Source organism: Kogia breviceps, chromosome 10, assembly GCF_026419965.1.
Source record: "Kogia breviceps isolate mKogBre1 chromosome 10, mKogBre1 haplotype 1, whole genome shotgun sequence".
NCBI lineage: Eukaryota > Metazoa > Chordata > Mammalia > Artiodactyla > Physeteridae > Kogia > Kogia breviceps.
In genome coordinates, this window is record NC_081319.1 from 70,962,321 (window position 1) to 70,976,611 (window position 14,291).

Genomic DNA, 14,291 nt, shown 5'->3' on the forward strand with positions numbered 1-14,291 from the left:
GAGAATCCCGCGCTATGAGCTGCTGCTCAAGGAGTATGTCCAGAAGCTGCCAGCCCAGGCCCCAGACCTGGCTGATGCCCAGAGTGAGGACACCCCCAGAGAATCCAGGGGGTTGGGGAGGTTCGAGCCACTTCCATAATTTATGGAGCACCTGCTAAAATGGTTATGATGACCATCATCCATCAACATTGACCGCTGGTACTTCGTAGACATTGTCTGTAGCATCAGCCACTTCTGTATAGACATTAAGGCCCAGAGAGGCTAAGTGACTTGCTCAAGGTCACACAGCAAAAAAGGAACAGAGCTGGGATTTGAAACCATGCCTTCACTCTCTGCATCTGGGGGGCATTGAAAGTCACAGAAGCCAACGGCCTAAGACCTGTCTTTTGGTGGCTTCTAGTCTCTCCACTCTGGGTGGGAAATGGCCCCCATCATCCAGATACCTCATGTGCCAGGCTACAGGGGAAGGCTGCTCCTGGGGGTGCTCAGGGCAGGCCCTGAGGCCACTTTATTAAGCCTCAAGGACCTCCTGCCTCAGCCACAAGGCCCGTATTTTCAGGGGGTAACTCTGGCCCTGCCCCCATTTCAGAAGCCCTTGACATGATCTTCTCAGCTGCTCAGCACTCCAACGTAGCCATCACTGAGATGGTGAGCATCCCAGCCCTTGGAATAGAAGCAGTGGGCATCCCCAGGGGCCCTGTCACCTCCTCCCTGCAGCTCTCAGCCTCCCCCAACCCACCCAGGTCTCTGTATCTCCTCATCCCCTGATCCTTCCTCACGACACCTGGCCCACCTCCCCCTCACACCCTGTCCCTGTCCACACAAGGCAAACCTTCCAGAAGCAGGCAGGCCCTGCCTAGCCTCGGCTGAAGGTGCACCTCCTGTCCCCAGGAGCGGCTGCAGGAACTGTGGGAAGTGTACCAGCGCCTGGGCCTGGAGGACGACATAGTAGACCCTTCCAACACCCTGCTGCGCGAGGGCCCTGTCCTCAAGATCTCCTTCCGCCGCATCGGCCCCATGGAGCGCTACCTTTTCTTGGTAGGGGGATGCTGGGGGGCCTGCCCCACACTGGGGAGGGAAGTCCACAGGCCCTCTGCCCCAGGTTCTGCCTGCCTGTCATCTACCCAGCTGGCACTGCAGGATGAACAGGGACGAGCCTGCTTCTCTGTCTTTCTCTACTTTGGCACCCAGGTGACTTGGGACAAGTCACATGCTACCTCCAGGCCTCAGGAATTTCTAACTGAGGGGGTTCCCAGACATGCCCTGGGAAGCAACAGAGTCAGAATTTGAACCCAGTCTGTTTGGCTCCAAAACCTGTGGTATCAATCTGTGCTCTAGAGAGTGTACAGCAGGAGGGAATTAGGTTGGCTGCTAGGAAGAACAGCCCTGGTTTGCACTGAAGAAGCCAGGGTGTCTCCTGGAGATCTGGAAACTGGTCCCACCTGAAGGTTTTGGGGAGGGAGCTACAATTTCTCATAAGCCCCTGCCACCCTTGGCCCCTGTGAGAAAGGCCTCATAGGTTTCTGAGGTCTGATGTGGTCCCTTGATGCTCACAGGTAGGGCAGTCCTTCAGTGACCTACCTGTTGGATTGGGGCTAGACAACCACTTCCTCATCACACGTGTGAGGTCCTGTGAGCTGGCCCAGCAGGGGGTGAGAGGGGAGGGAGACCCACTGGGGCTCAGCCCACAATCAGGGAAGCCTGCCTGATTGTCCTTCCTGCCCTTGCCACTGTGCACACACTCATACTTGTGTCTCCTGCAGTTCAACAACATGCTCCTCTACTGTGTGCCCAGGGTCATCCAGGTGGGCGCCCAATTCCAGGTCAGGACCCGTATCGACGTGGCCAGCATGAAGGTGAGAGGCACCCCAACCACCTTTGGGCTTTACCCCAAGGGTGGGACCGAGTATGGAGAGTAGCAGGAGGGGCCAACCTGGGTCTCAGTCCAGGAACCCAGGTGTGTCAGGTCTGGGGCAACATGAAGGTGGAAAAGTTTTGGGGTTAGATCTCTCCCACCTGGCCTCCCAACCTTCCTGTCCAGGGCCCTTCCCAGCTCCCAGCTTTGCTCTGCTTTCCCTACCATCTACACCAGTATTTTGAAAACTTTAATACGTGCATGAATCCCCTGGGAGTCTTGTTAAAATGTGGGTTCTGATTCAGGAGGTCTGGAGAGGGGCCAGAGATTCTGCATTTCTAACCAGCTCCTGGGTGATGCCAGTACTGCAGCTCCCCAGTCCACACTTTGAGTAGGAAGGGTCTCCACTTTCAGTTCAGCTGCTGACTTGGGTGTGTCCCCATCCAGAGATGGCCACAAATGAGCGGAGACAGCACAGCAGTCCATAGTAGTGCCCATTGACTCAGCGGTCACTGTGGGTTGGGTTGGGCCCTAAATCATCCCACTGGATCCTCATAACAGCCCTGTGATGTAGGGGCTGTTATTATCCCCTGCATTTTTTTGGTTTTTAAAAATCTTTTAAAAATAATAACTTTATTACCTAAATATATAGATAATACACATTCCAAAATCAAACTATATCCAAAATATTTGCAATATATGTTGCATATATATGGTCCCCATGACTTTTTAAACTAACTACTAATTCTGGAGATGCTTGGAAGTCAGTTCGTTAGGAGCTTCCTCATCCTTTTGCATAGCTGCATAGCATCCCAGCATGTGGATGTACCATAATTTGTTCAGCCAATCCTCTACTGACAGACATTTAGATTGTTCTCAGTTGTCAGTGTCTACAAATGAGACCGCAGTGAATAACCGTGTACAGTATGCCTATGTGTAAGTATATCTGTAGTTAATCCCACTTTTAAAAATAAGGAAATGGTAAAGTGGTACATCCAGACAGTGGAATATTATTCAGTGATAAAAAGAAATGAGCTATTAAGCCATGAAGAAACATGGAGGAAACTTAAATGCATATCACTAAGCGAAAGACGCCTATCTGAAAAGGCTACATATATACATACATACTATGTACAATACTATGTGATTCCAATGATATGACATTCTGGAAAAGGCAAAACTATGGAGACAGCAAGAGGATCAGTGGTTACCAGTGGTTGGGGGAAGGGAGGGATGAACATGGAGGATTCTAAGGGCAGTAAAACTATTTTGTATGGTACTATAATGGTAGATAACAGTCATTACACATTTATCCAAACCCACAGAATGTACAACACCAAGAGTGAACCCTGATGTAAACTATGAACCTTGGGTAATAATGATGTGTCAGTGTAGATTCATTGATTCTAACAAATATACCATTCTGGTGGGGGAATGTTATTAATGGAGGAGGCTGTGCATATGTGGGCTCAGGGAGTATATGGGAAATCTCTGTACCTTCCTCTCAATTATGCTGTGAACCTAAAACTGATCTTTAAAAAAAAGTCTTTTTTAAAAATTAAAAAAAACCCCAAGGCTCAGAAAGGTTAAGTAACTTGCTTGGGGGGGTCACACAGCAAATCCTGGTTTGCATGATCAAACTCAGGTATAACAGAGTCCAGAGCCTCTGTACCTAACCAGCATACTATACAATCTCCTACTAAAGACTTCAACCTGGAAAGATAAAGCATAGGGCGGAATTGCAGGCATAGTGGAGGAAATGGGAGGGGAAACTTCTTGACAGCCCCTCTCTGATCGCTCCTGAGTCCTGGTGGCTGGGGCTGGAAGAAGCAGAGGTCAGATCTTGCTTTTCTTGGTACCCTTCCATCTCCCCCTTCCCTATCCCTATTGACTCCCCCTCCCCCCACCCATCTCCCAGGATCTGCTGCAGGAGGGAGCCGCAGGCAGAACTGGAACCAGGACACTTCCACCTCTGGAGAACCCCTGAGCCTCTGAGAGCCCCCAGCAGGAGGGCCTTGCCCCTGCTGCTGACTGGGCTTGCCTGGCATTTGGGGCTGAATCAAGGGCTTGGGGGTGGGGTGTAGCCTGCGGGTGGTGAGGGCTGATGGAGGGACTTGGGCACCTTCTGGAGCTTCACAGCCCATCCCCCATACCTCAGCTGACTGAGGTCGTCTAGGAATGCAGCCCCCCCACCCTGCATCATCCAGCTTTCCTAACTGAAGTGGCCAGAATGTCCCAGAGGCCAGGGTGCGTGCAAGCTTGTACGTCTGGGAGCCTTGGTGAGTGAGACTGAGAAAGGCAGATTATGGAGTTACAGACAGAGAAATGGAGACAGGCAGCCCTGTCTTAGGACTGGCAGAGACCCAGGCATAGAAAAAGAGAGGCAGAGATTGACAGAAAGAAAAGCCAAGAAATATGGAGACCACAACAGACTATCGTAAAGAGAAAATACATAGAAATGGGCCTGACAGTGTCAGATGCTCAGGGTATGTGCCAAGGGCTCCCGGGCCCAGTGTGTGCTGGATTCCTGGAGTCTCCAGTCCCAGTAAACGTATTTCCTACAGGGCGTGTCTGGTGCTCTGGTGGCCACACAGCGCCCACTCCTGGATGGCACGGGCCGGGCAGGAGCAGAGCTGTCCACTTACCCGCATTTGTGCAGGAATCATTTCCTGAGTCTGAGGTTTGGAGGCGGGTCTGACCTTTGACCAACATGATGGCTCCCACTGGCCGTGACCCCCTGGCCTCCTCCTTCCTGAGTGTCAAGGAGGCCTAGCTCTCAGCAGCTGATTTGACCCCCAGGGTCTGACTTGGTCCTATCATTGTGCCATCCTGTACAGGGCCAGCCTGGGAAGAAGGAAGGGGTGAGGGTACATATGTAGTCAGCGTCTCCATGGACAGCTGTGCAGGTTGTGCACTGTGCAAGCACACCTCAACTAAGATGAGCACACCTCATCCACAGACAACAGCATAGATTGCATATTTACAGTTCTCACTGTCCGGCAGATGGCAGTCAAGTGTCTGGTTCAACAAACCAGACACTTGACTGAATATTACACCAGTTTGCCAACAGATGTCAGTAAAGTGTTTTGAGGAAAGGGTGTCTTTCTCTAATTAGCACAAAGGCACTGTGTGGGCTGGCAGGGGTCTGAACCGGCCAAGTCTGGTGGTTGAGCCTGGGTATGGCGGAGCTCGGGGAATTGTCCTCTAGAAACCTTCATCCTGCCCCTCTGCAGAGGTGGTCCCTCAGGTCAGGGGCTCTTCCCAGTTCCCCCTTTTCTAGTAAAAGCATCATGTTTCTTCCTGGCGGTGGACTCCAGACCTTAGATTTCTCCCTTCTTTTCTCTCTCCCCTCTCCTTCACCCAATCAGGCATGGAGTCTTGCCAGATTCCTGATACTGCTCCCCAGGTAGAAACCTTTTCTCTCTCCAGACAGGCATGGACCATTCAGGGTATCCCTCCCTAACTGGCCTCTGGGCTGCTGGTTTGTCCCATTTTCCCCAGCCCTTCGACCTTTATACATAGCTGCTGGAGTGGCTTTCCCAAACACCTCTCTCCACATGAGCTTCTCCATTTATAAACCCTTAGAGCCTCCCCATTGTCAAGGGTATCAAGGGCAAATCACATCAGGCCCCTTCTAGAGGGAACGGACTGGTTCTGTGGGCCCGAGAGGTAGACTAGGCCTAACACGAGGAAGGATGTGCCCAGAGTCATGCTCTCTGAGGTGCGAAGGGCCGCCTAAAAGTGTGCCAAGGCCTGGTCACCTCATGGCAGGGAGCCAGCAGCGGGGCCCACATGTCAGGTGGACTCAGTGACAACAAATTTCCTCCATGCTAGGCCCTTGGGCTCTAGGTCTGTATCTTAGCTTCCCTTTGTGACTCTGTCTCCACATTGCCTGGGAGAAGTCTGTGTTTACTGGGCTCTGGGAGTGGGGTGGAAATAGATGTGCTTCTGCTTTAGCCTTGGGGACCAAAAACCTGAATTTGAATCTTCATTATGCTCTTTAGATGCTGTGTGACCTCAAGCAGATCTCTTGCCCTCTCTGCTCTTCATTTTCTCATCTCCCAAATGAGGGTGACAATATCTACCTGTCCAGACTGCTGTGAAGATTTTTCTTTAACTTTTTATTCTGGACACTTTGAAGCTGAGAAAATGGTACAATGAACCCCCATATACTCATCACCTGGCTAAAACTGGTTTCCTCAGCAATCCCCCTCTTAATCCCCTTTTCCAATGGATTATATAAGAGCAAATCTCGGGCTTCCTTGGTGGCGCAGTGGTTGCGAGTTCGCCTGCCGATGCAGGGGACACGGGTTCGTGCCCCGGTCCGGGAAGATCCCACATGCCACGGAGTGGCTCGGCCCGTGAGCCATGGCCGCTGAGCCTGCACGTCCGGAGCCTGTGCTCTGCAACGGGAGAGGCCACAACAGTGAGAGGCCTGTGTACTGCAAAAAAAAAAAAAAAAAAAAAGAGCAAATCTCAGAGGGCTTCCCCGGTGGCTCAGTGGTTGAGAGTCCGCCTGCCGATGCAGGGGACATGGGTTCGTGCCCCGGTCTGGGAGGATCCCACATGCCACGGAGCGTCTAGGCCCATGAGCCATGGCCGCTGAGCCTGCGCATCCGGAGCCTGTGCTCCGCAACGGGAGAGGGCACAGCAGTGAGAGGCCCATGTAATGCAAGAAAAAAAAAAGAGCAAATCTCGGACACATAATCATTTCACCTATAAATACTTAAGTATGTCTCTTTAAGAAATAAGAACTCTTTTTTTGCCCTAAAAGTTGCTAACAGTACCATTATTACATCTAACAAATTAACGATAATTATTTAATAACATTAAGATCTCTTGGTTTTCCTTGACTGTCTCATAATTGTCTTCTCACAGCTGATCTGTTTGAATCATTTGTAATATGCTTCTTACATCCCCTTTTATCCATTATACCTCCGTCTCCTAGTTTTTCTCTCATTTATTAGTTGAAGAAATCAGATCATTTCTCTGGTAGTTTCTCACAGTCTGGATTTTGCTGACCGCACCCCTGTGGTGTCATTCAGCATGTCCCTCGGTCCCCCATATTTCTTGTAAACTGGTAGGTAACCATAGATTCAGCTGTGCCAGGGGACTGTAGCTGTTGACAGGCACTGCCCTCAGGGGCACATGATGGCCATTAAGCATTAGTATTGATTAGTGGGTTCAGCAGTTGTGCTGATTAAATGAGAACATGTGTGGGGTGCTCAGTGGCTGTCACATAGTAGGTGCTCTGTGACGGGCGGCTTTCATAACGGACTCGGGACCTGTGGAGTTCTGGGACAAGGATGGTAAAAGACAGGAAGTGGGGGGTCTGTTGGATCTGTAAACTGGGTGATGAAGTCCTTCATTTACTCTATGGGGTAAAAGGGTCTTGTTCTAGGCCGTACATCTGGTCTTGAAAAAGCTGTGTCCCCAAACCCAATTTGTGACCCAGTTTCCATCTTGGGTGACTCCTTTGTCAGGAGCCGTCACCGCTACCTCACACTGGGCCAACTTATCTGCTAAAGTTCCAGGAGCCCTAAGTCCCATTTGCTGTACAGAGCGAGGCCAGGTGGCAGGCGCATTTGCTTGGCTTGATGGGATTAGAGAGCAGTTGAACAAGCTCCCTATCTTTGTCTCTAATTTGAATTGTCCTTGGGGCACAGTTCACCTACCTCCCTGCCACAGTGCCTGCGGGGGCGGGTGGACGAGTCTGAGCAGTCTCTCCCTCCCATTCCGAGCAGGTGCGGGAGCTGACTGACGCGGAGTTCCCCCACTCCTTCCTGGTGTCCGGGAAGCAGCGCACCCTGGAGCTCCGGGCCCGGTAGGCAGGCAGGCTGAGGGCCGGGCGAGATGGGAAAACTGGGAGGGGCTGCTCTCCTCAACACCTGTGTTCACTTCCCGAGCAGGTCCCAGGAGGAAATGATCTCCTGGTTACAGGTATCAGAATGCTCCAGGGTTCCTAGTATTCTGACCTCCCTACCCAGGCTGCGGGGGGGAGGGAGGGATGCTGTGTGTGTGTGTGTGTGTGTGTGTGTGTGTGTGTGTGTGTGTGTGAGAGAGAGAGAGAGAGAGAGAGAGAGAGAGAGAGAGAGTGCACACCCACCTGCTTGCTCCTTGTTCTTCCTCAAAGACCTGGGTTCAAATCTTGCTGCCTCTCACTGCCTAGCTGGGTGGCCTGGGGCAAGTCACTTAATGTCTCTGAGCCTCAGTTTTCACATCTGTAATCTGGGGCTAATATTTTCTCCTCCCTTAAATCAGGCAATGTACACTTAGAATCTAGCGCCTAGCACCCAGTAGGCTTTTAGCTATGTTTGTGGAATGTGTAGATGGATTCACAGATGAGCAGGCCCTTCCTGCCACCCCCACTAACCACCTCCCTGTGCTCCGCCCCTTGCCCCAGGCCTGCCAAGCCGCCATTGACCAAATTGAGAAGCGGAATGAAACCTTCAAAGCTGCAGTCCAGAGCCCTGAGGGAGACACCCAGGAGCAGGAGGTAAATGAAGGCTCTGTATCCCTCCTGGAGCCACCAGCCTTACACAGGAATGATTCCCTCTCTTTGTTCTACCTAGGCCAGCTTGGAGGGCTGGAGAGTGTCACCCACCATGAATGATTTGAAGGAATCAGGGGAAGCTCACACATGCCAACATCACCCTACTCAGAAACTCAATGCCAAAGAATCCCCCATTAGCAAAGAATTCCTTTGGGAGGCTTTATGTGCAACTACTCCTAGGAAGGATTTTACTTCTATATGTATAACTCGGGCTGTGGGAGTGGTGTGTGTGCAGGTTTGGGTTTTTCTTTTTTTTGCTATCTTCCAGGAGTTCTTTACTTATCTCTATTAATTCATGCTCCAAGGGCAGGGACTGGTCCTCAGTTTGAAAGAATCAGAATTGACTATGTCAGCAAATAAAAGCAAATCAGTCTCTGAATCTTTTATAATGTGCAGTGAGCATGTCTGCCCTATGCTCTAGAGAGACAACATCTATTTTCAGGGCTGATTGCTATAGGAAGATTCTTGAAAAGACAGTCCAGAAAAAGGAAACACAAGAGACCCTAGGAGAACCGTCTCGCAACATTTTTTTTTTTTTTTGGAATTTTAGAATTTAATTTTATTTATTTTTTATACAGCAGGTTCTTATTAATCTATTTTATACATATTAGTGTATACACGTCAATCCCAATCTCCTAATTCATCCCACCACCACTCCCCCACCCCCACCACTTTCCCCCCTTGGTGTCCATACGTTTGTTCTCTACATTTGTGTGTCTATTTCTGCCCTGCAAACCAGTTCATCTGTACCATTTTTCTAGGTTCCACTTATATGCATTAACATACAATACTTGTTTTTCTCTTTCTGACTTCACTCTGTATGACAGTCTCTAGATCCATCCACGTCTCTACAAATGACCCAATTTTGTTCCTTTTTATGGCTGAACACTATTCCATTGTATATATGTACCACATCTTCTTTATCCATTCGTCTGCCAGTGGGCATTTAGGTTGCTTCCATGACCTGGCTATTGTAAATAGTGCTGCAATGAATATTGGGGTGCGTGTGTCTTTTTGAATTATGGTTTTCTGTGGGTATATGCCCAGTAGTGGGATTGCTGGATCATAAGATAGTTCTATTTTTAGTTTTTTAAGGAGCCTTCATACTGTTCTCCATAGTGGCTGTATCAATTTACATTCCCACCAACAGTGCAAGAGGGTTCCCTTTTCTCCACACCCTCTCCAACATTTGCTGTTTGCAGATTTTCTGATGATACCCATTCGAACTGATGTGAGGTGATACCTCATTGTAGTTTTGATTTGCATTTTTCTAATAATTAGTGATGTTGAGCAGCTTTTCATGTGCTTCTTGGCCATCTGTATGTCTTCTTTGGAGAAATGTCTATTTAGGTCTTCTGCCCATTTTTTGATTGGGTTGTTTGTTTTTTTAATATTGAACGGCATAAGCTGTTTATATATTTTGGAGATTAATCCTTTGTCCGTTGATTCATTTGCAAATATTTTCTCCCATTTTGAGGGTTGTCTTTTTGTCTTGTTTGTAGTTTCCTTTGCTTTGCAAAAGCTTTTAAGTTTCGTTAGGTCCCATTTGTTTATTTTTGTTTTTATTTCCATTACTCTAGGAGGTGGATCAGAAAAGATCTTGCTGTGATTTATGTCAAAGAGTGTTCTTCCTATATTTTCCTCTAAGAGTTTTATAGTGTCCAGTCTTACATTTAGGTCTCTAATCCATTTTGAGTTTATTTTTGTGTACGGTGTTAGGGAGTGTTCTAATTTCATTCTTTTACATGTAGCTGTCCAGTTTTCCCAGCACTACTTATTGAAGAGACTGTCTTTTCTCCATTGTATATCCTTGCCTCCTTTGTCATAGATTAGTTGACCATAGGTGTGTGGGTTTATCTCAGGGCTTTCTATCCTGCTCCATTGATCTGTATTTCTGTTTTTGTGCCAGTACCATATTGTCTTGATTACTGTAGCTTTGTAGTATAGTCTGAAGTCAGGGAGTCTGATTCCTCCAGCTCCGTTTTTTTCCCTCAAAACTGCTTTGGCTATTCGGGGTCTTCTATGTCTCCATACAAATTTTAAGATTTTTTGTTCTAGTTCTGTAAAAAATGCCACTGGTAATTTGATAGGAATTACATTGAATCTGTAGATTGCTTTGGGTAGTATAGTCACTTTCACAATATTGATTCTTCCAATCCAAGAACATGGTATATCTCTCCATCTGTTTGTGTCATCTTTGATTTCTTTCATCAGTGTCGGTCTTATAGTTTTCTGGGTACACGTCTTTTACCTCCTTAAGTAAGTTTATTCCTAGGTATTTTATTACATTTGTTGCAATGGTGAATGGGATTGTTTCCTTAATTTCTCTTTCTGATCTTTCATTGTTAGTATATAGGAATGCAAGAGATTTCTGTGCATTAGGATTCTCTATGTATTCCTTTTATTTCTTTTTCTTCTCTGATTGCCATGGCTAGGACTTCCAAAACTATGTTGAATAATAGTGGCGAGAGTAGATATCCTTGTCTTGTTCCTGGTCTTAGAGGAAATGCTTTCAGTTTTTCACCATTGAGAATGATGTTTGCTCTGGGTTTGTCATATATGGCCTTTATTATGTTGAGGTAGTTTCCCTCTGTGCCCACTTTCTGGAGAGTTTTTATCATAAATGGGTGTTGAATTTTGTCAAAAGCTTTTTCTGCATCTATTGAGATGATCATATGGTTTTTCTTCTTCAATTTGTTAATATGGTGTATCACATTGATTGATTTGCATATATTAAAGAATCCTTGCATCCCTGGGATAAATCCCACTTGATCATGGTGTATGATCCTTTTAATGTGTTGTTGCATTCTGTTTGCTAGTATTTTGTTGAGGATTTTTGCATCTATATTCATCAGTGATATTGGTCTGTAATTTTCTTTTTTTGTGTTATCTTTGTCTGGTTTTGGTATCAGGGTGATGGTGGCCTCATAGAATGAGTTTGGGAGTGTTCCTTCCTCTGCAATATTTTTGAAGAGTTTGAAAAGGATGGGTGTTAGCTCTTCTGTAAATGTTTGATAGAATTCACCTGTGAAGCCATCTGGTCCTGGACTTTTGTTTGTTGGAAGATTTTTAATCACAGTTTCAATTTCATTACTTGTGATTGGTCTGTTCATATTTTGTATTTCTTCCTAGTTCGGTCTCGGAAGGTGATACCTTTATAAGAATTTGTCCATTTCTTCCAGGTTGTCCATTTTATTGGCATATAGTTGCTTGTAGTGGTCTCTTATGATGTTTTGTATTTCTGCCGTGTCCATTGTAACTTCTCCTTTTTCATTTCTAATTTTATTGATTTGAGTCCTCTCCCTCTTTTTCTTGACGAGTCTGGCTAAAGGTTTATCAATTTTGTTCATCTTCCCAAAGAACCAGCTTTTAGTTTTATTGATCTTTGCTATTGTTTTCTTTGTTTCTATTTCATTTATTTCTGCTCTGATCTTTATGATTTCTTTCCTTCTACTATCTTTGGGTTTTGTTTGTTCTTCTTTCTCTAGTTTCTTTAGGTGTAAGGTTAGATTGTTTATTTGAGATGTTTCTTGTTTCTTGAGGTAGGCTTGTATTGCTATAAACTTCCCTCTTAGAACTGCTTTTGCTGCATCCCATAGGTTTTGGATTGTCGTGTTTTCATTGTAATATGTCGCTAAGGTATTTTTTATTTCCTCTTTGATGTCTTCAGTGATCTCTTGGTTATTTAGTAACATATTATTTAGCCTCCATGTGTTTGTGTTTTTTACGTTTTTTTCCCTGTAATTGCTTTCTAATCTCATAGCGTTGTGGTCAGAAAAGATGCTTGATATGATTTCAATTTTCTTAAATTTACCAAGGCTTGATTTGTGACCCGAGATGTGATCTATCCTGGAGAATGTTCCGTGTGCACTTGAGAAGAAAGTGTAATCTGCTGTTTTTGGATGGAATGTCCTATAAATATCAGTTAAATCTATCTGGTCTATTGTATCATTTAAAGCTTGTGTTTCCTTATTAATTTTCTGTTTGGATGATCGGTCCCCTGTGTAAGTGAGGTGTTAAAGTCCCCCACTATTATTGTTACTGTTGATTTCCTCTTTTATAGCTGTTAGCAGTTGCCTTATGTATTGAGGTGCTCGTATGTTGGGTGCATATATATTTATAATTGCTAGCTTCTTCTTGGATTGATCCCTTGATCACTATGTAGTATCCTTCCTTGTCTCTTGTAACATTCTTAATTTTAAAGTCTATTTTATCTGATATGAGTATTGCTACTCCAGCTTTCTTTTGATTTCCATTTGCATGGAATATCTTTTTCCATCCCCTCACTTTCAGTCTGTATGTGTCACTAGGTCTGAAATGGGTCTCTTGTAGACAAGATATATGTGGGTTTTGTTTTTGTATCCATTCAGCGAGCCTGTGTCTTTTGGTTGGAGCATTTAATCCATTCACGTTTAAGGTAATTATCGATATGTATGTTCCTATTACCATTTTCTTAATTGTTTTGGGTTTGTTTTTGTAGGCCCTTTTCTTCTCTTGTGTTTCCCACTTAGAGAAGTTTCTTTAGCATTTGTTGTAGAGCTGGTTTGGTCGTGCTGAATTCTCTTAGCTTTTGCTTGTCTGTAAAGCTTTTTATTTCTCTGTTGAATCTGAATGAGATCCTTGCCAGGTAGAGTAATCTTGGTTGTAGGTTCTTCCCTTTCATCACTTTAAATATATCATGCCACTCCCTTCTGGCTTGTAGAGTTTCTGCTGAGAAATCAGCTATTAACATTATGCGAGTTCCCTTGTATGTTATTTGTCATTTTTCCCTTGTTGCTTTCAGTAATTTTTCTTTGTCTTTCATTTTTGTCAGTTTGATTACTGTGTGTCTTGGCATGTTTCTGCTTGGGTTTTTCCTGCCTGGGACTCTCTGTGCTTCCTGGACTTCAGCGGCTATTTCCTTTCCCATGTTAGGGAAGTTTTCGACTATAATCTCTTCAAATATTTTCGCAGGACCTCTCTCTCTCTTCTCCTTCTGGGACCCCTATAATGCAAATGTTGTTGCATTTAATGTTGTCCCAGAGGTCTCTTAGGCTGTCTTCATTTCTTTTCATTCTTTTCTCTTTATTCTGTTCTGCAGCAGTGAATTCCACCATTCTGTCTTCCAGGTCACTTATCCATTCTTCTGCCTCAGTTATTCTGCTATTGATTCCTTCTAGTGTATTTTTCATTTCAGTTATTGTATTGTTCATCTCTGTTTGTTTGTTCTTTAATTCTTCTAGGTGTTTGTTCTTTAATTCTTCTAGGTCTTTGTTAAACATTTCTTGCATCTTCTCGATCTTTGCCTCCATTCTTTTTCCAAGGTCCTGTATCATCTTCACTATCATTATTCTGAATTCTTTGTCTGGAATGTTGCCTATCTGCACTTCATTTAGTTGTTTCTCTTGGGTTTTATCTTGTTCCTTCATCTGGTACAAAGTCCTCTGCCTTTTCATTTTGTCTCTCTTTCTGTGAATGTGGTTTTCCTTCCATAGGCTGTAGAATTGTAGTTCTTCTTGCTTCTGCTGTCTGCCCTCTGGTGGATGAAGCCATCTAAGAGGCTTGTGCAAGCTTCCTGATGGAAGGGACTGGTGGTGGGTAGAGCTAGGTATTGCTCTGGTGGGCAGAGCTCAGTAAAACTTTAATTCACTTGTCTACTGATGGGTGGGGCTGGGTTCCCTCCCTGTTGGTTGTTTGGCCTGAGGCAACCCAACACTGGAGCCTACCCAGCTCTTTGGTGGGGCTAATGGCAGACCCTGGGAGGGCTCATGCCAAGGAGTGCTTCCCAGAACTTCAGCTGCCAGTGTCCTTGTCCTCACCGTGAGCTACACCCACCCCCCACCTCTGCAGGAGACCCTCCAACACTAGCACATAGGTCTGGTTCAGTCTCCTATGGGGTCACTG

General features: G+C 45.9%; 1 protein-coding gene across 12 annotated transcripts in view; it reads left to right on the forward strand.

The window, feature by feature from the left end:
• The window catches only part of FGD2 (FYVE, RhoGEF and PH domain containing 2), a 53,318-nt gene that overhangs the window by 23,485 nt on the left and 15,542 nt on the right, over nucleotides 1-14,291 (forward strand). For 9 of the 12 annotated variants that reach the window (XR_010835083.1, XM_067006118.1, XM_067006111.1 and 6 more), the window contains 7 exons: nucleotides 1-83; nucleotides 590-648; nucleotides 892-1,038; nucleotides 1,764-1,856; nucleotides 7,600-7,679; nucleotides 7,765-7,795; nucleotides 8,259-8,351. The exon at nucleotides 1-83 is cut by the window's left edge and continues 56 nt beyond it. Coding sequence is in view for 11 of the 12 variants with exons in the window: in XM_067006118.1 (XP_066862219.1) it covers nucleotides 1-83; nucleotides 590-648; nucleotides 892-1,038; nucleotides 1,764-1,856; nucleotides 7,600-7,679; nucleotides 7,765-7,795; nucleotides 8,259-8,351 (586 nt within the window). In the remaining variant the exon portion in view is untranslated. The remainder of the gene's footprint in view (nucleotides 84-589; nucleotides 649-891; nucleotides 1,039-1,763; nucleotides 1,857-7,599; nucleotides 7,680-7,764; nucleotides 7,796-8,258; nucleotides 8,352-14,291) is intronic. The other 3 variants (XM_067006119.1, XM_067006116.1, XM_067006120.1) reach the window with 2 other exon arrangements.